General features: G+C 43.5%; 1 protein-coding gene across 12 annotated transcripts in view; it reads left to right on the forward strand.

Moving 5' to 3' along the window:
- AKAP13 (A-kinase anchoring protein 13) overlaps positions 1 to 25,396 on the forward strand; it is a 324,322-nt gene that overhangs the window by 64,888 nt on the left and 234,038 nt on the right. Inside the window, exon 1 of one of the 12 annotated variants that reach the window (XM_061394327.1) lies at positions 12,080 to 12,182. The exons of the other annotated variants lie outside the window; for them this stretch is intronic. Within the exon in view, the coding sequence (XP_061250311.1) occupies positions 12,095 to 12,182 (88 nt within the window). The 5' untranslated portion in view covers positions 12,080 to 12,094. Of the gene's footprint in view, positions 1 to 12,079; positions 12,183 to 25,396 lie in introns of those variants that run through there. 12 annotated transcript variants of the gene reach the window in all.

Here is a 25,396-nt window from a genome sequence, read left to right on the forward strand (position 1 = left end):
ACCAGGGGATTGAACCTGGGTCTCCTGTACTGCAGGCAGATTCTTTACCGTCTGAGCCACCAGGGAAGCAGTACTTGTGTCCTTACATCTTCTAGGATTTTTGCCACATAAATTGCCCAAGCCACTTTTTGAGTTAATGTTTTCTCATTTTAAATAGTTTTTCTGTCTCCTTTTCCCTGTTAACTTACTTTTCTCCTGCTCCTGTTTTCTCCTCTAGCTCTCTTTTTTAATATTTGGTCAGGGGCAGGAGGGTGCACACAGCGTGGCCTGTGGGGCCTTAGTTGCCCAACCAGGGATCAAACCTGTGCCCCAGCAGTGGAGGCGCAGGTTCTTAACCACTGAGTCACTAGGGAAGTCCTTCTGTTCCTGTTTTCTTTAACTGTGGTGGTTCCTTTCCTGTTTTTTTTTTTTTTTTTTTTGCTTCCAGTACAGTCTGTCTTACGTCATTTGCAGGTGACAATTTAGAATAGCGTTGTCCCTTAGGAGAGACGTTTGTATAGATACAGTCTTAATCAGTCCTTTACAGGTAATGTGTACTTCTTTCTCACAAATCTGAACGGAAATTTTACTTAAGTAATTTCTATAAATGAAACAATCACTGATTTTCCCACTCTTTTTGTTAAACTGCGTTCCGTGTAAACCTAACATGAATTTCCGGTCCACTTAGCCTGTCATTTATCAACCATAAATTCTTGGTAAGATATAGGAACAGTATAAGGGTACTAGAGAGCAACCAACAGAGTGGATTCTGTAGGGCAGTTGACTTGTGGAAGCTTTCAGTCCGTGGGTGATTTCTCATTTTTAAGTTCATAGGAAAGCCCCAGTATTTATATTTTTGGCTTGTATCACCAGAAGGCACAGTTCAGAACAATCATAGCCATTGAACAGGAAGGAACAATTTGGGAGAGGAGAGAGCCCAAGAGGAGGTGCCCCAAATTCTATGTAGAAATTGTATTCAGACCCTGCCTGACCCCTGATCCGTGCATGAACAGGGCAGCCAAGCTAAGGCTTAAACTGTAGATGGGGGTTGCCATCCAAGAGGCAGAAGTTTGTCGTCTGAGTTCAATTAGCTCCCTGCTAAAACAAACAACAAAAACAGATTCTTTGGAGGAATTACATAATTCCAAGCCTCTGTAGTATCCAGGATATGTTCTAAAATTACTCAAAATGTGAAGTAACAGGAAAGTGACCCATTCTCCAAAGAAGTCTAATCAGTGGAGATTGATCCCAGTATGTCCCAAATCTTGGGTTGAGGGGAGGAGGGTTTTTAAGCAGCTGCTGTTACTATACTCAGTTATGTACAGGGAGATCTACTTGTAATGGAAAACTATGAAATCTCAAAACCAAAATAGAACGTATGAAGAAAACCTGTCTGAAATAAAAAGTTTACAAGATAAGTCTAACGGAAGAGGATAGACCAAAGAATCACCGAACTTTTAGATCAGCCTGAAGAATCCGAAGACCAGAGAGCTGAAAGATTGAAACGGAAATGAACAGAACCACTGAGCCCTGGGGCAGTTTTTAAAGGGCCTGTAATACGCGTGCAGTTGAAGTTCCAGAAAGAGAAGAGGAGGAGAATGGGACAGAGTTATTTGAGGGAATATGGATACCAGTATTGACTAAATTTAGTGAGTTAACCAGAAATCATTACTGTTTGACATTGTTTATGAGAAGAAAGGTAAAGGGGATGATGGCCGTAGAGCCCAGGAAGGACTGAGGTTGTCTCGCCCTCCTGTCTCCCGAATGTCGGGTCTTACCTCACCTGACTGATGTCATCCCTAGGGCGTTTGTTTCTGGGCCTTTCAGGTCTACACCATCAGGAGATCAGGAGGTTAAGTTGCAGCCAGGACTGAATTGCAGAGTGGGACGATCGAGTGGTTTTTGAAACTCGCGAGGGCTGCTTTCTTGGGGAGGTCTGCAGTGAACACTGGGTCCTTTTGTGCGTGCACTTGGCCTTTCTTCTTGGCTTTCCTTTCCTGCTGCCCTCTTGTTTCTGAGAAAAGAGCCCGATGCACGTGAGCTGGACTGGCTACGTCAAAGGCAGTGAGTCCTGTTGAGATCCCAGTCAGCTTTGGCAGAGTCCAGCCACGAGGGAGACCTTGGTCGGGTCTTTGCTTTCCTCTCCTAGATGCCGATGCTGGGGGCAGGGCTTGGACTCATTTGGTAATGAGTCAGTGTTAATGTGCCTCTACTGAAATGTGGAAGCCACAGTCCTGTAATTCTGACCTTAACCTTTAAAAAAAAAAAAAAAAAGCCTGCTAGCATGCTCACATCCAGCTAGTGTGCACTGGTGAGACCGTGCTGATTGTTCAAAGTTTGAAATACTGCCCCAAGCCCTTGTTCCCATCCTCCTTGCTCTGTCTGCCCATGGAAACCACGCTCCCCCTGAAGCTGTCCGCCGCTGACTCACCCACCTGTGACCCAGCAGCCGAAGGGGTCAAGTCTGGCACGAGGGCTAGGTGCCTCTGCTAGGCTTTATCAGACTAGTGAGTTCCTTGGCCATAAATTTCCCAACCTCGGCCTGTCTGTTCCTCTAGTTCCCATGTCCATCCATGTGAGTGCAGCAGTATGTGTCCTATATAGGCGTTGGAGATTTGGGGAGATAGTGTGGTCTAAGGATTAAAAAGGAGTTTTGGAGTCAGACTGACCCCAGAGTCTACCGGTTTTGTGCAGGATGTCTTTAGATAAGTTCCTTGAACCCTGACGTCCATTTTCTTGTAGAATAGGGATAATACTCATCGAAGCTTAAAATAATCTGTATATGCTAATTAATTTAATTTAATTGATTTAAATAAAATAATATGGTAATAGGCTTCTTGGTTTCATCATAGCTGTTAGGTCATCTCTAATTTTGTACATTTTTGTGTAATTCTGTTTTATTAATTAATTTTACAGGAGGACTCTAAAACCGATAGTTTTTCTCATTCTTACCTATCTTTACAGAGAGCTGACTGATGATGTTCAGAGGTACAGTTGGGTTGCCCAAGAATATGCAGTGATTTTGGAGCCCAAGAAAGTAAAGTCTACCAATGTTTCCATTGGTTTCTCCATCTATTTGCTATGAAGTGATGGGACCGGGTGCCATGATCTTTGCTTTTTGGATGTTGAGTTTTTTTTAAGACAGCTTTTTCACTCTCCTCTTTTACCTTCATCAAAAGGCTGTTGAGTTTTTCTTCACTTTCTGCCGTGAGGATGGTGTCATCTGCGTACCTGAGGTTGTTGATACTTCTCTCTTAATTCCAGTTTATGCTTCATCCAGCCCAGCATTCTGCATGATGTACTCTGCATATAAGTTAAATGAGCATGGTAACAATATACAGCCTTGATGTAGTACTCCTTTCCCAATTTGGAACCAGTTTGTTGTTCCGTGTCTGGTTCCATCTGTTGCTTCTTAACTTGCATACAGGTTTCTCAGCAGATAGGTAAGGTGATCTGGTATTCCCATCTCTTGAAGAATCTTCCAGAGTTTGTAGTGGTCCATATAGTCAAAGGCTTTGGCGTAGTCAATAAAGCAGAAGTAGATGTACTCTGCTACCATTCAGATATAGATTAAGTACGAACCTCTTTCAACCCAAGGACACTGTGACTATTAAGCAGCATGTATTAAATAACACAGCGGATCTGTTTTAATAACCATGCATATAAACTTTGGCCAGGACACCTTTGATCCTAAACAGAAAGTCTCAGAATACTAGCCTGGGGATTATAGTTTGTTATATAGGGGAATAAACTGATGCCTAGAGAGATTAAGTGGCTTGTACAAGGTTTTTCTAAATTCTTACCTAGCTTACAGATTTTTAAAAGTAGCTTTTCCCTGTTCAAAATAACTTCTCTCCTGCCTCTCTGCCTTTGCCGTTACAACTAATGAAGTCGGTGTGCCCTAATCAGTTTTTCGGAGATATTTGTCTTCCTGAGTTGTAGGAGTTCTTTATATATTCTGAATGCATGTCCTTTGCCAGATATGTTTTCCAAAGAACAGAAAGAAGTTACTGATTTTGTTAGCAGTTATCGTTGGTTTTTTTTTTTTTTCTCTTGTTAGTGTTTTTTTGTGTTCTGTATAAGAAATCTTTGCCAAACTGAAGGTCATGAGCATTTTCTCGTGTGTTTCCTGTGAGAAGTTCTCTCTCTCAGATTTAGGTTTGCGGTCTGTTGGAGTTAACTTCTACAGCTGATGTGAGGTAAGGGCTGACATTCACTGTTTTGCTTATGGATACCCACTTGTTGCAGCACCATTTGTTGGAAAAAACCCATCTTTTCCTTCCCGAATTACTTTTTGTGTGGGCCTTTTTCTGGGGTATCCTGTTTCTTTGGTCTTTATCCCTCTCCTTAGACCAGTACTAACCCTGTGTTAGTTAAGATAGCTTGATAGCTTTGTGGTTAAGTCTTGAGGACGGTAGTGTAAACCCTCCAACTTTGTTCTTTTTCAAAATTCATATGGATATTTTAGGTCATTTGCATTTTCACGTGCATTTTCAAATCATCTTGATTTCTGTAATGAATACTGCTTTTTATTGTTTCATTGGAAATGCATTAAATCTGGAGCTCTATTTGGGGAGAGTTGGCATTAAACTATGATGTGTGTATGTTGGGGTTTTTTTTATGTTTTAAAATATCTTATGTATTTTTTGAAAGCATATTTTAAATTACAACATTTTGTTCAATTTATACTTAGTATTTCATGGTTTTGGTACTATTATAGATATTTGGAGTTTCAACTTCCAGTTGTCTGTTGTAGCATGTAGAAATACAATGGATTTTGCTAATGAGGTAATGTCATTTTTATTTTGTTGATGTGGTGAATTTGCAAAAGCTAAACCAACATTGTATCGCAGGATAACCCAGTTGGGTCATTGTGTATTATCCTTTTTCGTATTTCCGGACTTGAATTAGTAGCATTTTATTATTAAGGGTTTTTGTGTCCGTGTTGATGAGAGGTTTGGCTTGTATGTTTTTTCTTACAGTGACTTTGTCTGGTATTAGTATCAGGATAATGTAAGTAAAGGAAGTTAGAAAACCCCCACACACCCCTCCACTTTTTGATATTGATGTCTTTTTTTTTTTTTTTTTGCTTATCTTTTTGTACATGTCACTGATGTCATCTGGGCCAGTTTTCTTTGTGATACATCTTAGCTAAGAATTCAAGTTCTATAATAGAAATGGGGTGATTCTGGTAGATGTGCTGCTCATGGTAGTTTTAATTTTCCTGTTCCCTGATGACTAATGATATTGAGCATGTTTTCATGTGCCTCCTAGCCATTCATGTATCTTCTTTAGTGAAAAAGGGCCATTTTTAGTTGGGCTCTTAATATTGAGTTGGAAGAGTTCCTTAGAAATCCTGGATGTGAGTACTTTATCAGATATATGATTTGTGGATATTGTCTTTGGCTTCTTAGAGGTAAAGCTATGAATCTTAGTCAAATATGAAATGAACATGTGTTGAAGATTTTATCTAATTCATTTATTAATGAGGTATCCAGCAAGATGTTAAATGTGATATGTGATTGCACATATCTAGTAATTTTTTATTGTATATTACACATTCTGGATGATATGTTTAGAGACTTCTCTGTTTTTTATCTTCTTAAAAGTGTTAACTTGTTCTGGCAGGCAGCTAATTGAATTGGACTTAAACTCCTACTTTAATTTGATCTCTGCTCAGTTCTTTCAGCCTCAGAGATTTGCTTTTTGCTGGAAATCTTGCGACTCAGTATATGTACAATTCAGGGGTCTACCAAGGATTTGGGGAAAGCTTATATGCAGATTTTAAGAATGCAGCTTTCTGCTCTAGTTCTGTCTACTGTCTTAAGGGATCTAGGAAGTAACCATCATTGAAAAGCAAAGTAAAAGTGAATCTTTGACTCAGGGCTTTTCTCTTTCTTCAGCTTTCTGTCTGCTTTTATCTCCTTCCAGTGCCTTGAAACGGTAGCTTTTGTATTTTAGTCAGTTACAATGGCTTATCCAGGAGCACATCTTCCCTGGTGCCTTAGTAATGAATCTGGCTGCAGTGCAGGAGATTCAGAGACACGGGTCCGATCCCTGGGTCGGGAAGATCCGGTGGAGGAGGAAATGGCAACCTGCTCCAGTATTTTTGCTTGGAGAATTCTAAGCAAAACTTGTAGCCCACAGAGGAGCCTGGTGGGCCACAGTTGATGGAGTCGCAGAGTCAGACTCGAGTGAGCTGCTAACATGCTCACTTCCACTTTTGTGAGAGGAAGTGAGCAAGGAAAGGTCTTTGAGAAGGGAGGTGATCGAGAAAGGAATTGGATAGCTTAGGTAAGGGGGTTAGTAAGGTGAGGTTGCATAGAGTCAAGACACTGAAGCCACTGAGCATGTATACACGCAGGCGCAGTGATCTAATATAGGGTAATTGGCTTTTATTTTTTTGTCAACTTTTTAAATAGTGACACTCTTTTTCAGTCATCTGCAGTTAACTTTCCATAGTATATATCTTTTAAAGAGGGACTGGAAGCCTAACTCAAGACTTCAGATTTTTGAAAGTGAAATAAATAGGTTGATTTGCTCTGTAAGATTTAAAAAATGTTTTCCTTGCTTCCTGTCTGTTTTGACCTGACTCCTTGAAGGGCAGAGCTTGTCTTCATAAGTGCAGCTGATGCTGGCCCTGAGTGGGGTGTTTCGTTGTGTTTGTTAAAGCTCCAGGCCTCAGGCTGTTAGCCCATAAGGAGTGTCTCCTTGGAGATTTCATAACTGAGTTTTTAGATTCCCCAGCCCTTTGGTGTTCTTTTTTTTCTCTTGGACTGGGTGGGGAAGTATTCTGTGGGTGGCTGCATTCTTGACTTGCTCCTTGCTCTGACCTGGGATAGGCATCAAGGTCTGTAATGGAAGGTCGCAGAGCCTGTCTCTGGTCTGTCCATTTTGCTTTTAACTGCTTTGTGTTTTAATTCTGTGTTCACTTGAGTAGCAGACTTCAAGACTGCTAATCAGCTGTATGAAAAGTCAGTGTATGCGCCAGGTATGGATGGTATGGATGGTATGGTTCTCACTGGTACTTATGGTTTGTAGGACTTAATATCGTACCAGCAGAAATGGGGCTCTTCACTGGGACTGCAGTTTCGAATGGGAAAGACTTCCTGTTCATTCTCTTGAAGCCTGGGCGTTGGTTTTGAAGCTTGATTATTTGCTTTATCAGAGTTTTGTTGCATTTCAGGGAAAACATTCTCAGAAGTTCCTGTTGCTTACGTAACAGGAGCTGAATTTTGGGGGCCAACAGATTTTAGCTGGCGGATGTTAGCCTGTGTTTGTGTAAAAGGGAGTTTGTCCATTCCCCACCGATTCTCAAGCTTGTAAACATTTTCATTTGGAGGTGGGTAGGAACATGTTGGTCTGTTGAGTTGCATTACTTGTTGGGTGATTGCGAAGCTGACTTTTCCTGTAGGCCATTACCTACTCCTGTGGGAAAACAGAATAAGGCACGTCTATAAAGTAGTCGAAAACGGTTGAGTTTTGCGGGAGATGAAACAGATGAATTAGTTACAGAGAAGTGCTGAACAAGTATGTCTTTGCCTTCTTCCTCTCCCATCAGTCTTTTATTGGTGAGGCACTGCTTCTACCACCAAGCATTTTCCATTTAAATTCTTCTCATTCTCACGGGGTTTAGTCCCCAGCTCACAAAATCACCTTTCTGCCTCCTTGCTTGTAGACCTAAGGTACCCAGTGTTTCTATTCATGAAGTTACGATGTGTTAAAGAGACATGGATCTCTTCACTTGTGAAGTGGATTAATGTGAGGATTTGTAGGTGCTTGATGCAGTTAGAAACTCTTCGTTAAGCGCCAGTAAAGATGATGGTGATGGCAGTTAGCTCTGCATAGTTGTTAAGCTGTAGGGTGTCAGGAATGTAGAATTTATGGGGTTTGCCTTTTGGGTGAGCCAACAAGAACACCCGTTGAGGAATGAAGTGGGAGAACTGTGCGGTACCTGTCAGTGAGGGACAGACACACTGCGTGCTTTCGATGAGTGTGAATTCGGCAAACCAGTGCGTGCTCCTTACCACCAGTGTTATTCCCAGCATACTCTTCAGAGAGAGAGAACGGGGGAGGAAGGAGTATTTTTCTTTTCAAACGCCCTTGGTTGAATTTCAGAAGTGGATTTCAGATGCCAGGAAGCAGCTTGTAACGAGAGGATGAGGTCAGTTGGTATAATTGGAGCTAGTTGATAATTCCTTTACTCTGTTCTCTGAACATTTAGTGTTTCTATTTCTGTAGAAACACATGAGCTAGAAAATGACTAGGTCTCTCCATAGATACGTCGTGTGTCCAACTGGAGAGGGAGGCGCACAGGACGAGGGAGATGAGGGTCAGAGCCCAGAGCCAGCCTCAGCCTTCATCCCTGCTGAGCCTGCAGTAGGTCCCGCGGCCATTGCGTTCTGTTTAAAAGCCTCTGAAGGTTATTTTAGAAATGCCATCTTCAGTTTGATTGTACCAGCACTTGGGCAGGGGAACAGAGGGGAAGAAAGAGGAACCAGGAATATATTTTTAAAACTCTGGAAAAAAAAATCGACCTATGAGCTTCTACCTCAAGGGGCAGGGGCTGAGACCGCTATCTTGCGGTTTTCACCATCTTACTTCCTGCTCTGCCACAGAGTCAGCTGTTCCTGGCCCAAGTTTGCTGGTTGAAATCACCCTTTTCATTTTATTCAAGTCACTTAGAGGGAGAGGCGGCACCAACTGAGGTTTCAACTCTAAGCTTCCAAACAGGTGGTTAGTCGAGCGGCCTCCATGTCTCAGAGATTCTGCTGTTGCTGCAAGTAAGGAGTCAGGGTTCTGCTTTGCAGTTGCCTTCACCTTGCATGGCTTTCTCGGTGGGTGTCCAGAGCCAGGGGTGCTGGCTGGGTTCGTGCCTGTGAAGGACGGTGTATATAGAGAGAGCACCTGTTCTGTCACCACTGTACAGAAAAGCTGCCCACGTTTGACTGACCTCAGTGCCCTCCCCTGGGGGCCCTGTTACTCTGTCAGCTCAGTCCTTGTATTCATCAGGGGGCGGGGTGTTTAAGGTGTTACCTCTTCTCCCTGCCCCCCCGAGGTCTTTGCAGCAGCCTTGGCTGTTGAGTCTTTCGGAGCAGAGTCCTTGTCCGTCTTCTCACCGCGACAGATCCAGCACCAAGCCCGCTGTTGCTGCAGTGGGGTGGGGCCCCCGGGGGCCTGTGTAATTTATGCGGAGAGTCAGAAAGTCAAAGATCTCAGCTCTCAGGCAAGTTTATTTGGACTGTTTATAGTTTGTTGCTCTGTCCACAGTCCCTTGTCTAGAGTACACTCACATTCTTGTTGGCGTGAACTCTTTCCTCTCGGTGCTTTTCCCATGCCTTCTGTCTGGCATCCTTTCCGTCCGTCTTCACCATCCCTTCCACATCAGAGTGGCTTCTGGACAGGCTGGGCCCTTGACACCTGTACAGGGACCTGCTCACCTACCCCACCCCACTCCCACTTAACAAAACCTGCAAAGCCACAGTTTTACTTTTGGGACAGTACGTCCGGCAGCCTTTTACTCTTTTTCCTCCATGTTAATTTACCTTTTGATTGTAAAGATTTTCAGGAAAAGCAGCCAAGTGAAGCATTGATGGTGATCAGATTATTAGCATTTGGGTCATTCTGTGATAATATTGATTGTATGAAACACACACACACACACATTGTATTCTGAAATGTAAAGGAAAGGGTACTGTGTAGTAGAGCTTGACTTTCTCTAGCTGTTTTTTGTACATTCTAAATATATTAAGTATTTGAAGTTTCACAGTGCATAGCGGTACTGTCTTTTTGTACATTAGCTAGAAGCATCAATTCATTGTCATGCATTCTGTTATGCGCCACTTGCCTCCACACATAGCTAGAAATGCTAAATGTTTTAAAGCAACGGTTTTCTTTTTTAACTTAGTTCAAGTGGGGAAATTAATTTTCCATTTCTTATTGTGTAAGTTATTAATATATGTGATCCTCTACGAGTTTCCTTTTAAGAGGAATTCAGAAAACTCGAGATTCAGGGAGTAATCTCGGAAGTTTCTCTTAGCCCTGTTATTTCTAATTCCAGAACAAGAGTAATATCACCTAAATTTAGCCGGGCAATTAACATTTGAAATCATTAGCTTTAAACCGTTTTCAGTGAACTGATCAAGTGAGGAGAATTTGCAGAGCACGTTGTCATTGATTTTCAGTTCAGCTGAGATCTCCTCTTACCAATTCTTTACCTTAGTTGTCAAACACCTGTGTTTGTTTTGTGACGCTGTGTGTCCAAATTGAAAGTGAGTTGGCTTTATTAACATCCGAACAGAATTAGACACAATTCTTTTAAAGCACCATTTTCAAAATGCATAGGCACTTCCTCCTCTATTGTGGACCCCGAGAGTGCAGTGTTACACTCACCTTGAGCGTGACTTGGGGAGAGATCACTGAGAGAGACCTTCCCATAGAGTGACAGGGCCGGGATTGTCAGAACGTGGGTACGTGTTGGTCTTCAAGTAGCTGAATTCTCTGCTGAAACTGCTGATCAAGTTATCACAGGTTCTACAGTATGTTACGGTTCCATGTGGCTTCCAGATTGTTAGAAGGAGGGGTGATAATTTTCATGTGCTTTTAGTTGACTGGCCCTAGTTGTTTCTTCCTAAACTAAGTTTATCAGTAATTAAAAAAAAATTACTCTCTGCTCGTTGTATGATATAAAAACAAAATGACTCCCCAAGGGATATTTTATGAATAGAAATTCTCCTTTAAAAATGAAAGTCTTCACTTAAGTTAATAGAGTGATTTTTTTTTTTTTTTAAACCCACTGCTGCTACTGCTGCTAAGTCACTTCAGTCGTGCCCGACTCTGAGTGACCCCATACACGGCAGCCCACCAGGCTCCCCCGTCCCTGGGATTCTCCAGGCAAGAACAGTGGAGTGGGTTGCCCTTTCCTTCTCCAATGCATGAAAGTGAAAAGTGAAAGTGAAGTCGCTCAGTCGTGTCCGACTCTTGGCGACACCATGGACTGCAGCCCACCAGGCCCCTCCATCCATGGGACTTTGGGCAAAAGTACTGGAGTGGGGTGCCATTGCCTTCTCCGAAACCCACTAGTGGGCTGCTGGAAAGTATTGGAGTTTCTTTGACTCTATAAAATTTTCATTTAATTATGTAATACACAAATTTCTTTTACTCGAGGTCTTTATTGTTCAGAAACCTTCCCTCCCATTTTGCGATGGTTAAACAAATGGTGTGTTTTCAAATACCATTATTCTCAAATACCATTATTTGAAGACCTACTACTGGAGAATCATAATATTGAAGGCAGTTATTTATCCTCGCCGTATGAGAGCCATTTGAACAATTTAAAAGCTAACGTTGACATCCTTAGCATCTGCTTCTGATACACTCTTCTGCCTGCCCCTTGTGGGAATGATCCGATAGTTCTTTTGTCACGCACCGTGACCAAGAAGGCGGTCTGCGGGTCACTGTGAAATGATTTCTAACCAAGTAGCCACTCCAGGCCTTGGGATTTGTCCAGGTGAGGTCCTCCAGCTTAGTAATGTCTGCATTTGTGTGCGCGCCCGCTGGCCTGGATTTAGTCTTTCCAAGTAGTTTATAACTGGTTTGGCCCATTGGATTGCTTGCTTTTTGGATGATACAGGTTGGGGAGGATGAAGGAAGTAGAAAGGCCTGAACTTGGCAGTCTCTTTACAGGATGTCTCTTTTAACCCCTGCTGAGGTTAATTTACATAAAACCCAGCTGTGTGTGTGTGTGCGAAGTTTTCTAAATTTAAAGTTTATTCTTATTACCATAGTGATAAGATTGTCAGCACTCCTGAATTTACGGTCTTGCTCTCCTCTATCTGGGCGTCCTGGCAGCTCACAGTTCCGTTTCCTTTGGGTAACAGGATGCAGCTGGTGGCTGGATTCTCACCTGTGGAATAGCCCTTCGGAGCTCTCTCCTCCGTGTAGGTCTCTGCAAAGCAGCAGAAACCATTTTTGCAGGAAACCACAGGCCTGTGTTAAACACCAAGGGAGCATTGAAATAACATGTGTGAGTGTTCCTCTTCCCGAAGGTACCAATCACCGTGGAGCGCTGCCTTCTGCCCTCCCCTTGGCTTTGAGGTTCTTATTTAGTTAGCTGATGCTCACTCCCCCCTTCTCTGGTCTCTGTTACCTCTCCGGCCAACTGAGCAAGTTGAACCAGGCTGGATTTCATAATGAGCTACTAGGTAAGCCTTCTGGGACTTTCAGATATTTGGGGGAAGATTGATTTTTGTTCTTACATGCTGTGGACCCTTGGCCATCAAATGGTATGGGGAAGCTCATTCGTCTGTCTGTGATGGTCATGTCAGTCAGGCGTCTCTTTAGTATTTACTGGGTGCTCAGTACTGTGCCAGATGCTGTCGGGAGCCGTGGTGGTATGGAGGAGGAGTGCTCCAGAGGACTCTGCTGTGTGGCAGGCCAGCATAAACAAGCCGAGGGGAAAAGGCAGGCATGGAATAAAGGGGGAGAATACCAGTGTGTGACTTACTGCTGACTGTCTGGATTAGCCTATCAGCAGTAATCAGCAGGGCGGAGGGCATTATCTTGAGCCAGAAGAGTGAGCACTGGGCCGAGGGTGGAGCATGCAGAGGGGGTGTAGGAGCTGCAGGGCTGCTGTGGGGGGAGAGCAGCGCTCAATAAGGCGGTACAGATAGTGCACCGAACAGTATTTGGAGAAGTCAGGGTGGGTCTCTGGGGGAGCCTGGATGACCTCTCGAGGTCACCGGGGATGAAGGGCATATTTAATAGAGTGCGGTGTCTTTTGGGGTTCCCATTTCTCTCATCAGTACCCTTCATTTAGAATTCAGGGTCAGCACGGCAATTAGGATGGCCCAAGAGAAGTGCTCCTTGAACGTGATGTGAGATTAATGCTGAGAAGACTAAAGACGTAACTCGTGCCAGGCAGTAACGATAGGAACGTAATTTATTGAGTGTTTTCTCATTGCTTAGTATCGATAAACATTTCATGTGCGTCTTTTATTCTTAGGTTTCCCCATTTTACACATGAGACTAAAGCTTGGCAGTTAAATAGCTTGTTGGAGGCAGTGCAGCCAGAAGTGTAAGAGCTGTACAGCTCAAATCCAACTCTGTGTCCTCCTCTGAATTGTATTGCCTTTCTCATTTTTATTCCTGCAGTATTTTAGTTGTTTGTGTTGTTCAGTCGCCATGTCAGGTCCAACTCTTCGTGACCCCATGGACTGCAGCATGCCAGGCTCCCCTGTCCCTCACCATCTCGTGGAGTTTGCCCAAGTTCATGTCCATTAAATCGGTGATGCCATCCAACCATCACATCCTCTGTCGCCCCCTTCTCCTGCCTTCACTCTTTCCCAGCATCAGGGTCTTTTCCATTGAGTTACCTGTTCGCATCAGGTGGACAAAAGTATACAGTATTCTAGTAGGGGCTGCTAAAGAATCCTTAAATGCTAGAAGGTTGTCTTCCCAATCTAGATGGGCACTTTTCAGCCATCTGTTCCTTTAATATCTTTATTATTCATCCAAGTGGCTTATAGAAAGACAGGGGAAAATAAATATGATGCTGAATTTTTTGCAGAGGAAATGTGCTGAGCTTATTAACCTCCCATTTGGCAGCTGCCCGTCCCAAGTGGCCCGCGTGTGTGTGCGGATGTGGCATCTGGGCCTGATCCCTCGGGTTCAGGGCTCCCCCTTTAGAAGAACAAACATGGGTTAAATGTACTCCCCAAACCTGTTTTTAGGCTTTTCTCTCCCTTTCTTGGTAGCTCAGTGATAAAGAATCTGCCTGCCAATGCAGGAGACTTGGGAGATCCCTGGATCGGGAAGATCCCCTGGAGAAGGGAATGGCAGCCCACTCCAGTGTTCTTGCCTGGAAAATCCCGTGGACAGAGGAGCCTGAGGGGCTACAGTGCATGAGGTCACAAAAAGTCGGACACAACTGAGCATGCACGCAGTGCTCCTTTTTATGAGGCCTGCAGATCTTAGCACCGTTGCCTGGAACTTCCTAAAGAGAAGAGGCTGGTGCCCCCAGAGAACCTTCTAGGAGGTAAGAGATGGCTTACCACTGTGTAGGCAGAGAGGAAGCTGCAGAGTGAAAGCAGCATTTTAGGAAGGTTGAGTCAGAGCCGCACATGGAGCATGGAGAGATTTTCTCAAGGTGATAAGGCCCGGCGCTCAGGTCTACAAGCAGAGACAGGCAGACTGGCGGTGATTCCTGCCTGGGGAAGGAGGTGATGAGGGCTGCTCTGGGACCCCTTCTAATTATAGAGTTCATGGCTCACAGGGTTTGGCTCGGTTTTGGGGTGAGGATCCCAGGGCCCCTGGACATTGATTGGAAAGCCGGTCTTTGCCTGCTGCACCTCGGGGAAGCCACTGTGGGGTTCTAGCCTGGCCTTCCTGGTTGTAACCCACAGCAGATACGTGGACTCTCAGGGTTTGAATTTAGGCTACAGGAGATTACCTTCCAGTGGTACTTTTTATGAGTCTTTGAACCTGAGTTGTGAATGATCAGACATTTGAGCTGAGCTTAAAAAAAACAGAAGACAAAGCAAAACCAAGAAAATGATAGTAATAAAAAAGCAGAGATTTGTTGATGCCGTGTCATCGTACGGCCGTCATTTCTTTGGGCTAGCACTGTGTCACAGTGGTTTGTGTATTTTCTTCTGTCTTCCTTCCTCGGCAACTTGGAGGCATGTGAATTTACACAAGTGTCTCTCCTGACTTCTTCCCTCACCTCCTGCTTGCTCTTCTCATTCTTCTGCATAGTTGTAAAGAACTAACTGCGCTGTCTTGTCTTTGGCTATTCTGTTCTTGTTTTCTTTCCTTTCTGTGTTACACATCTCCTGCTGTGTCTACTTAGTTAAACCTTCCCTAGCATTGACTGAAGCGACTTAGCAGCAGCAGCAGCAGCATTGGCCTTCTACAATAAGCTGTGTCTGGGCTCCACCTTCTAGAGGGTTTATAGCTCCTTCCTGATCCTTGTAAAGTTTTTATTGCACTAATCATAATGTACTGTAAATTAAGTATTTAAGTGTGTGTGTCACTTGTGATACTGGTAGGGGCCATGTGTTATTTCCCTATCATGGATTGCAGCCTTGTCGTGGCGAAGGGGCTTGTGCAGCTCAGTGAAGATTTGAGTCTTGCTGTGCAGGGCCACCCAAGACAGACGGCTCCTAGTGAAGAGTTCTGACAAAACACGGTCCACTGGAGCAGGTATTATTGGCCAGTCACCCCAATATTCTTGCCCCATGGACTATAAAAAAATATGATACTGGAAGGTGAGCCCAGGTTGGAAGGTGTCCAGTAGGCTACTCAGTAATTCCAGCTGAGTTATTTAAAACCCTAAAAGATGATGCTGTTAAAGTGCTGCACGCAGTATGCCAACAAATTTGGAAAACTCAGCAGTGGCCACAGGACTTTTCTGGTCACTTTTCATTCCAATCTCAAAGAAGGGCAATACCAAAGAATGTTCAAGGTACCATACCGTTGTGCTCATGTCACATGCTAGCAAGATTATGTTCAGAATCCTTCAAGCTAGATGTCAGAAGTATGTGAACTGAGGACTTCCAGATACACAAGCTCGGTATTGAAGAGGCAGAGGAACTAGAGATCAAATTGCCAACATTGTTGGATCATGGAGAAAGCAAGGGAGTTCCAGAAAAACATCTGCCTCATTGATTATGTTAAAGTCTTTGACTGTGTGGATCACAACAAACTGTGGAAAATTCTTAAAGAGATGAGAGTACCAGACCACCTTACCTGTCTACCTGAACATCCTGTATGCAGAACAAGAAGCTACAATGGACTGGCTCACAATTAGGAAAGAGTACAATAAGGCTGTATATTGTCACCCTGCTTATGTAACTTCTATGCAGAGTACATCATGTGAAATGCCTAGCTAGGTGAATCACAAACTGGAATCAAGATTGCTGGGAGAGATATTAACAACCTGAGATACAGATGATATCAATCTAGTGGCAGAAAGTGAAGAGGACCTAAAGAGCCTCTTGATGAAGGTGAAAGAGGATAGTGAAAAGGCTGGCTTAAAACTCAGCATTCACAAAACGAAGATCATGGCATCTGGTCCCATCATTTCATGGCAAATAGATGGGGAAACAATGGAAACAGTGACAGACTTTATTTTCTTGGGCTCCAAAATCACTGTGGACAGTGACTGCAGCCATGAAATTAAATGATACTTGCTCCTTGGTAGGAAAGCGATGACAAACCTAGACAGTGTATTAAAAAGTAGAGACATTGCTTTGCTGACCAAAGTCCATATAGTCAAAGCTATGGTTTTTTCCAGTAGCCATGCATGGATATGACAGTTGGACCATAAAGAAGGCTGAGTACTGAAGAATTGATGCTTTTGAATTGTGCTGGAGAAGACTCTTGAGACTCCCTTGGACAGCAAAGAGATCAAACCAGTCAATCCTAAAAGAAATTAGCCCTGCCTGATAGCTCAGTTGGTAAAGAATTTGCCTGCGATGCAGGAGACCCCAGTTCGATTTCTGGATCAGAAAGATCGCTGCAGAAGGGATAGGCTACCCACTCCAGTATTCTTGGGCTTCCCTTGTGACTCAGTTGGTAAAGGATCCACCTGCATTGCGGGAGACCTGGGTTAGATCCCTGGGTTGGGAAGATCTCCTGGAGAAATGAAAGGCGGCCTATTCCAGTATTCTGACCTGGAGAATTCCATGGACTGTATAGCCCATAGGAGTTGCAAAGGGTCGGACATGACTGAGCAACTTTCACTTTCACTTTATTCATTGAAAGGACTGATGCTGAAGCTCAAATACTTTGGCCACCTGATGCGAAGAGCCAGCTCATTGGAAAAGACCCTGATCCTGGGAAAGATTGAAAGCAAAAGGAGAAGAGGGTGGCAGAGGATGAGATGGTTAGATAGCATCACTAACTAGTGGACATGAATTTGAGCTAACCTTGGGAGATAGTGGAGGACAGAGGAGCCTGACGTGCTGCAGTCCATGGAGTCAGAGTTGGACATGACTTAGCAAGTGAATGGTAGCAAAGCTGTATTTGTCCCTAAAGCTCAGCATCTAGCTGTCTGTGGACTATTTTAAGGGCTCAGTAATATGAGATTATCTACCATTATTAAGTCTTTACCTGCCAGGCAGATGTTATAAACATATATATAGAAAATGAGGCCCCAGTCACTAAAGACTATGGTGTGCTTACCCATATGAATTTTAGAGCAAGTTCTAAGATGAATGTGAGAAAATCAGAGTTTTAAAATTAAATTAAATTTCTTTATTTTAATTAATTGACAAACTGTTGTGACAAAGTTCTGATTTGTTTTATTCCATGATAATTACTTTGATTGTGTGTGTGTGTTTGCCATAAATTCTGGGTCATTCTGCCTACTGGGTAATGCAGCACTGATAAAGAGTAAATCAAATGAGTGCGGCTGTTGGGTTTTTGTCTCAGTTTGCTGTATCCTTTTGTTTTCCTGTTGAGTATTGCCCTCTGTTAGACTCTGTGTCCTGACAGCCTCTCCGAGGCACCCCCTTCCCCTCCCACCCCTCTTCTGACTAGTGCTTTGCTTTTATCTTGGTGTGTAGTAAGCACCGTGTCATGAGAGGGTGGGATAGAGCAAGGCTCACTGTGCCGTGACAACCAGACACCTGATCTGAGTCTCAACACTGTTTCCAAAAGTGTGGGCTGTGATTTCAAAGGAAAACATCACAAGGTTAGGTTTTTTGATTTGGACTCTGATGGTGGAAGTAGGCAGGGAGGGGCTGGGCAAGAATTGGCGTTATCTGAGAACGTGCCAACAGATGATCATGTGCCCTGAGGTTTGAGCATCACTGCTTAAAGCTCACTGCTCAGTTAATCAGTGAGTGAATCTTTAAACAGAAGAGCTTGGACATATACAAGACTTCCATAAAGTTTCCTCAGTTCCTTATTCAGAAAATATACTTGGTATGTGTAGTATTTTTTTTTTTTTGGTAGAACTTGACATCCTCACCAGGAAAAGCCTATCTACCCCTTTACTGTGCTTCCTTTTCTGTGGTTCAGAATTCCTGGCTCCCGCCCTCAGCCAGTGCATGATATGTTTATAGCCAGCAGCCCAGACTCCTTAGGAATGAAGGAGAGAGTCTTTTGAATCTTGTTGTTTTCCTTGAGGAAGACCTGAATGTTGACCGTTCTGCAAGAATCCAGAGTATGCGTTGTCATTTCCATGTTAACCCCCACCCAGATGTTTGTGGGTTTTGAAGGATTTATTCTAGCCCAGTGGTAGCCAGGTCCCTGGCCATGGAAATTCATCTGAAGCACACTTTTCCATGGAAATACCCTGCAGGTAGAAATACTCTATCTATGCCTGGCTGCATCCCAAACAGCTGTCCTTGCCTTAATGAGACTGGGGTGGTTGTGTTTAGGGGGCAGTTTGCACATCTTTTTTGTGGATTTAGATGCTTCCCTGTTGTGAATGGCAAAAATCAGGCCGAGTTTGTTAGGCGTGGACAGCTGGTCCTTAGGAAAAGAGAGTTTTCAGTATAATTACCTGCTGTGGTGTTGGGGGCACCTGTGACTTGCCCGCTGCCCCTCCTTGAACATTTGGCTTTAACAGGAGCACCTGTTAAAGGCTTCTTTAGTGTAAAGTGTAACTGTGACCGAAGGATAGTGAGTTTGGTTTATGTTTACAGACGTATGGGTGCAGACGTTCTTGTTTTAATTGCTTTGCTTTTTATCAGCTCTAGGGACCTCTAGTAAAGCTGGTAGATTATTCAGTTTGACATTGAGGGGAAAAAACAGGTCTTTTTACTCCTTTCTAGGTCTGTTGTAACAGGGGACTTATGCCTTTCCTGTATTGAGACATGCTTTTTTTTTTTTTTTAAGATGGAAAATATCTTTGAGACATATAAAACTGTTGAATGAGGACATAATGTTTCTTTGGATTATTGAGTTGGTTTTTTTTTTAGCTTTTGACCAGGAGTTGGCATTCTGTGATCCACTGGCTGAACCTAGACTTCTGCCTCTTTTAGTAAATAAAGTTTTATTGGAACATGGCCACACCCAGTCATACATATGGCAGCAGAAACCCTGTGCCTGCAGAGCTTAAAATATTTACTGTTTGACTTTTTACAGAAATGTTTGCTGACGCTTATTAAGGATTCCAATTTTTATTTAGGTATGTATTTTTTCTTCGGGGCGGGGGGGTTTACCTGGTAAGATTTTGCATTTGTTTGCTCAGGCACATTGGTTGTTGGAAGTGCTTTCTGTCCTGTCCGTCCGGTAAACTAGTCAAACAGGCTTATTGTGATCCTGTGTAGTGACTGAGTTTCTGCACTGTCATTTTTCAGGTAGAGCGAGGTGCAAAACATTCCAGAACTTTTGGTAAACTTGGTCAGCGCTGCACGCCCAGTGCTGGTATATTCTGATGATGGGCTGTGCTTTGCATCCTGTGAGGAAAAGGCTGATGCTAGTGTATGTTAAAGTACAGGAAGGGATCGTTGCAGCAGTCTTTGCTTCTCTAATCAGCAGCACCCTGAGACTTTTTTTTCCTCTTGCTCTCTTTTATATTTTTAATAGGAGGATAATTGCTTTTTATTGTGTTGATTTCTGCTGCATGAATCAGCCATAGGTAGACATATGTCCCCGCCCTCTTGAACCTCCCTCACACCCCTCTAGGTAGTCACAGAGCACCTGATTTGAGCTCCACCGTCAAAATGGGAGAAAACAATTGCAAATGAAACAATTGACAAAGGGTTAATCTCCGGAATATATAAGCAGCTTATGCAGATCAACAGCAGAAAAACTAATAGCCCAGTCAAAAAATGGGCAGAAGACCTAAACAGATATTTCTACAAATAGATGGCCAATAATACATGAAAAGATGCTCAAGGTTGCTCATTATTCAGTCGCTCAGTCGTGTCCGACTCTTTGCGACCCCATGGACTGCAGCACGCCAGGCTTCCCTGTCCATCTCTAACTTCTGGAGCCTACCCAAACTCATGTCCATCGTGTCAGTGATGCCATCCAACCATCTCAACCTCTGTTGTCCCCTTCTCCTCCCAACTTTAATCTTTCCCAGCATTGGGGTCTTTTCCAGTGAATCAGTTCTTCGCATCAGGTGGCCAAAGTATTGGAGTTTCAGCTTCAGCATCAGCCCTTCCAATGAATATTCAGGACTGATTTCCTTTAGGATTGACTGGTTGGATCTCCTTGCAGTTCAAGGCTGCTCATTATTAGAGAAATGCAAATCGAAATTACAATGAGGTATCACCTCACACCAGTCAGAAAGCCCCTCACCAAAAAATCTACAAATAATAAATGCTGGAGAGGGTTTGGAGAAAAGGGAACCCTTTTGCGTTGTTGGTGGGAATGTCAATTGATAACAGCCATTATGGAGAACAGTGTGGAGATTCCGTAAGAAACTAGGAATAAAACTACTTGCCGGCAGTGTGGGAGACCTGGGTTCGATCCCTGGGTTGGGAAGGTCCCCTGGAGGAGGGCACAGCAACCCCACTCCTGTACTCTTGGCTGGAGAATCCCATGGACAGAGGAGCCTGGGAGGCTGCAGCCCATAAGGTTGCAAAGAGTTGGGCACGACAGAGCACGCACACAGTGAGGGGGCATGGACGCAGCCTCGATGTCCACCCTGAGACTTCTTGTATCTGGGTGTTGTGGCAGGGTGTGTGTAGATTTGCATGATTGACACAGCTGCATTAAAACTGGGGGAGCCTGTTTTGACATAAAGTGAACATGTTCCATTTATACAGCGGCAAAGTGTTTGGTTTTTATTGGAGCATTTTGAAATAAAACTCAAAATGTGAGAATAAATACTCTTACTGCGCTTGTTATTACTATTATTTCATACACACCCGAGTTTATGACTTCCCCAGAACTGTAACAGGTTACTATGGAGTGGCAGAGCTGGTAGACATACCTAACACCATGTCATTTAAATCTTTGCATTTTGATAGTTCCTTTTCTTCATGGTCTCTTTCAAATGGCGTGCAGCCTTTACTGGCCCCACAGCGTCAGTCACGTGTTGTGCTTGTGAAGTTATTCACTAGTTTGATATCAGAGACAGAAAACATTTTAGGATTTTCTCTTAAAATTCCTTGATCAAATGATTGGATAGACATGGTGCTTTTAATTTTCCTCTTGATAAAAAGTCTGTTGACAAAGCAAAGACTCCAGTGGTCTTCAAACTGGGCTTGGGGTATAGGTTGGTTTTCAAGTGCGTTTGCTCTGACTGAGAAGATTGCCTTCCTGTACTACGTAGTCTCCTTTTTTAGAACACAGTTCTCAAGTAAATTAAGTCAAGTAAATGTGCGAAATAAGTTGATGCACTGTATATAGCGAGTGTTTGATGGTTTAGCATCAGAACTCTTGAGTTCTCGGTTTTAGGACCAGTTTGAGGGTCTTTTCATCTATTAATTTGTATTACTTGCTTTCTTAATCTCTTTCGCTGTGGGGGTAAAACTCACCCCAGGAGGCCTTCCCTCAGCCCCGTATTTAAAACTGTATCCTGCTCATTGCCTGTCCCCTCTTCACTGATGCTTTCCCGTGGCTCTCACTAGTGCTTTCTCTCTGTTGGTCCTCAGATAAGCTCTGTTTGTACTCTCAATGCCTTGAGCAGGGTGCCCAGCACACTGTAGATGCCCAGTGATGGTTGAATTAACGAAGTCGAGGAGAGTCTGTGCTGTCTGTAGAATGAGGGCTAGAGGCAGGCAGGGCAGGTCGGTTGGTGACATCAGACTGGGCTTGAATTCTAGGTTCATCTACCTCTTATGGTGATATTAAATAATTCAATCATTGAAAGGAAACACCCCCCTCCCCAACCAGTGAGATGGGAAAAAAATGGGGAAAATAGTATTTTTTAAAAGGGGATTAAAATTGGTGTTGGAGGGACTTCTCTGGCGGTCCAGAGGTTAAGACTTCGCCTTCCATCGCAGGGGTGTTGTGGGTTCGATCTTTGGTCAGGGAGCTTAAATCCCACATGCTCGTGGCCAAAAAACCAAAACATGAAACAAGAAAAATGGTAACAATTTCAATAAAAACTTTAAAAGTGGTCCACATTAAAAAAAAAAAAATGATACTGGTTTTCAGTTCAGTTCAGTTGCTCAGTCCTGTCCAACTCTTTGCGGCCCCGTGAATCACAGCATGCCAGGCCTCCCTGTCCATCACCAACTCTCAGAGTTCACCCAAACTCATGTGCATTGAGTCGGTGATGCCATCCAGCCATCTCATCCTCTGTCGTCCCCTTCTCCTCCTGCCCCTAATCCCTCCCAGCATCAGGGTCTTTTCCAATGAGTCAACTCTTCGCATGAGGTGGCCAAAGTATTGGAGTTTCAGCCTCGGCATCAGTCCTTCCAATGAACACCCAGGACTGGTCTCCTTTAGGATGGACTGGTTGGATCTCCTTGCAGTCCAAGGGACTCTCAAGAGTCTTCTCCAGCACCACAGTTCAAAAGCATCAATTCTTCGGCGCTCAGCCTCTTCACAGCCCAACTCTCACATCCATACATGACCACTGGAAAAACCATAGCCTTGACTAGACGGACCTTTGTTGGCAAAGTAATGTCTCTGCTTTTGAATGTGGTATCTAGGTTGGTCATAACTTTCCTTCCAAGGAGTAAGCATCTTTTAATTTCATGGCTGCAGTCACCATCTGCAGTGACTTTGGAGCCCCCAAAAATAAAGTCTGACACTGTTTCCCCATCTATTTCCCATGAAGTGATGGGACCAGATGCCATTGTCTTCGTTTTCTGAATGTTGAGCTTTAAGCCAACTTTTTCACTCTCCTCTTTGACTTTGATCAAGAGGCTTTTGAGTTCCTCTTCACTTTCTGCCATAAGGGTGGTGTCATCTGCATATCTGAAGTTATTGATATTGGCTATAAAGCTCTATAAATGTTAGTCCTTGCTTTCCCCTGGTTTGTCAACATTGAAGAAGCGTAAAGGCAGTCTGAATTTAGCAATCGGATGCTTCTAGGGTCGTTACCTTGATGACTTCTGACAGATTTATTCTTCCAGCAGCCTGTGTTGCCAGCATAACAATGAACTGTCCCTTTGACCAGTGTGGGTGGACAGACAGTTTGTCAGCCCTCTTTAATCCTCATATCAGAACAACTTGTATGGGTTCTGGCTTTGAAATAAGTTTAGGCGAGTCCACGATTCCAGATAGTTCAGAGGGCATCATGAGACCTTTCGCCCAGGTGCAGTGGGCGCGTCAGAGAAGTTTGTTTGGGTTCCTTGTACACAGCAGTCATTCTGGGTCTTCTGCCAAATCAAGAAACATCGGAAGGCTGGTAGGTCACTAGTCTGTCTCCATAGATTTCTCCAAACCTTACAGGTCTGGTTACAAGGTGTTACTTCTTGTTTTGGTTTCCACTGATGTTTCTTCTGTTGGGATGGTCAGCAATACTTCATAAGTCAGTTAAAGCAAATGGATTTGGTTCGTGCATTTACAGATTCTTTCAGTCTTTTGTCCCAGGCAAGTCTGAACAGGACCTAGAAAGCTGATTAAAAGACTAGTGAGCATGGTGCTTAATTTTAAGTTAAATGGGTATTTAACGCGTTAAGAAAGTACTCCGTCTTCAGTCTTCCTTTTCTCCTGTTTTTTTTTTTTTAATCATCCATGCTTGCTTTTTGAATATGTTGGTTAGAAAAACAAAGGTTTCCTAAAAAAAAAAAAAAGAAAAACAAAGGTTTTCTAAAAGAGTTCACTATTGCTCCATTTCTCAAGTTTGGTTTTCAGTGTGGATTTTTGTAGGTGATTTTAGCACCAAAGGGTACAGAATCATTAAATGAAGCCTGGCAGGAAGGAAAGAGTGCCCTAAGCCGTGTGTGTGTGTGTGTGTGTGTGTGTGTGTTGGACGCATCTGTTATTGTGTGTGTGTGTTGGGCGGGTGGAGATGTAGACTAGAGGACAAACAAGCCTCGTGTGTGTGTTTGGAGGGTCTGTTTGTGTGTGTGTTGGGAGGGTCTCATTGTGTGTGTGTTTGGCGGGTCTGTTAGTGTGTGCGTGTGTGTGTTGGGCAGGTCTCTTATTGTGTGTGTTCGTGTGTGTGTGTGTGTGTGTTGGGCGGGTCTCTCATTGTGTGTGTGTTCGTGCGTGTGTGTGTTTGGCGGGTCTGTTATTGTGTGTGTGTGTGTGTGTGTTGGTGGGGTGGGGGTGTGGACTAGAGGGCGAATGGGGCAGGCAGGGGAGGTGGTCAGTCCCTGTGGGGCCACCTGGCTGTGGGCACGCCTTGCAGCAGAGTTAATGAAACCCATGGCCTGCTACTGGTTCGAGATGATTGTGCGTGGGAATCTGGTTATGATTTATCTTTTTCCCTAGAGGTGTGTGTTAACTGTTTTTGGGGTGAGCCTTTGATTCTTAGACTCACAACCTGACTAAATTGGCCGATTTGTAAAAAAGTTTTAATACTGAGAGGATTCTGTTATTTGAGCTATGTGCGGTTGCTCAGGCGTTGCTTTTTATTCTAAAATTTGGTCTTTGATTTCTAATTTACGCTGTTGGCATTTTGATTACTAGGTTTTTGTGATCTGGTCTGGCATCTTGCCAAGTATAGGATTTTATCTTTTTCTTTTTGCACCTTGAATGCTGTTCCTGTACTTTTTTTTTTTTTTTAAATACTGCTAGATCGTAATTGATCAGTCCCCTATTATGAGCAAGACACTCAAAATCTATTAGAATGAAATTACTTGGGTCTTCTTCTCTGATTCTTATGAAGATGGGATTAGCTTATTCTGAGATTGGTTTATTTAACAAAAGATTTGTCTGTCTGAAGTAATTCTGGACTACGATGACTTTAGCTTAGATGAAATCCTGGTCAAATCACCAAGGTGAGCTTCTCAGTATTCACAAATGTATTTTATAATGCTGTAAGTCTTCTCTAAAGTTCTTCCTAAGATTTTTGTGAGAATTCATTTAGAGGGGTAATGACAGGGAATCCAGCCACTGATATTCAGGAGACCAACAGCTTCTAGTGGACGGAGGCCACCTGTAGCCCCTCCTCTGAGAGGAAGAGGGCTGTCTCGTGGTCTCCCCTCCGCCCTGAGTGCCCTAGTGGTAACTGGGGGAAGCATCTTATGAGTTTGGGAGATTATATAAAAGGGTAACTTGCACACACACTGTTCTTTTTTTGGTAACTGCTTTTAATATCCTGTTGGTTGGTTGTTGAAACATCTCCTATGACTGCAAAGACTTTTGTCTTTGTTTTTCAATCAGAACTTCTTTCTCCCCACTTGTAAAGATGGAATCTGGGCCACAACGCATGCTGCAGTCCTTGAACTTCTGTTTCCAAACCTCTGAGGAAAGCTGGGTATCTGTAACCCCAGACTCCTGATTTTGCTCATGTGACCTTGCTTGACATCTAGGACTTTTCCAGTGGGTTTTAAATTTTTGATGATAACTTTTAATTTTATTCTCATCTATTTCTCTCTTTTCTGTTCCA

This window comes from Bos javanicus, chromosome 21 (assembly GCF_032452875.1).
Source record: "Bos javanicus breed banteng chromosome 21, ARS-OSU_banteng_1.0, whole genome shotgun sequence".
NCBI classification, from domain to species: Eukaryota; Metazoa; Chordata; class Mammalia; order Artiodactyla; family Bovidae; genus Bos; species Bos javanicus.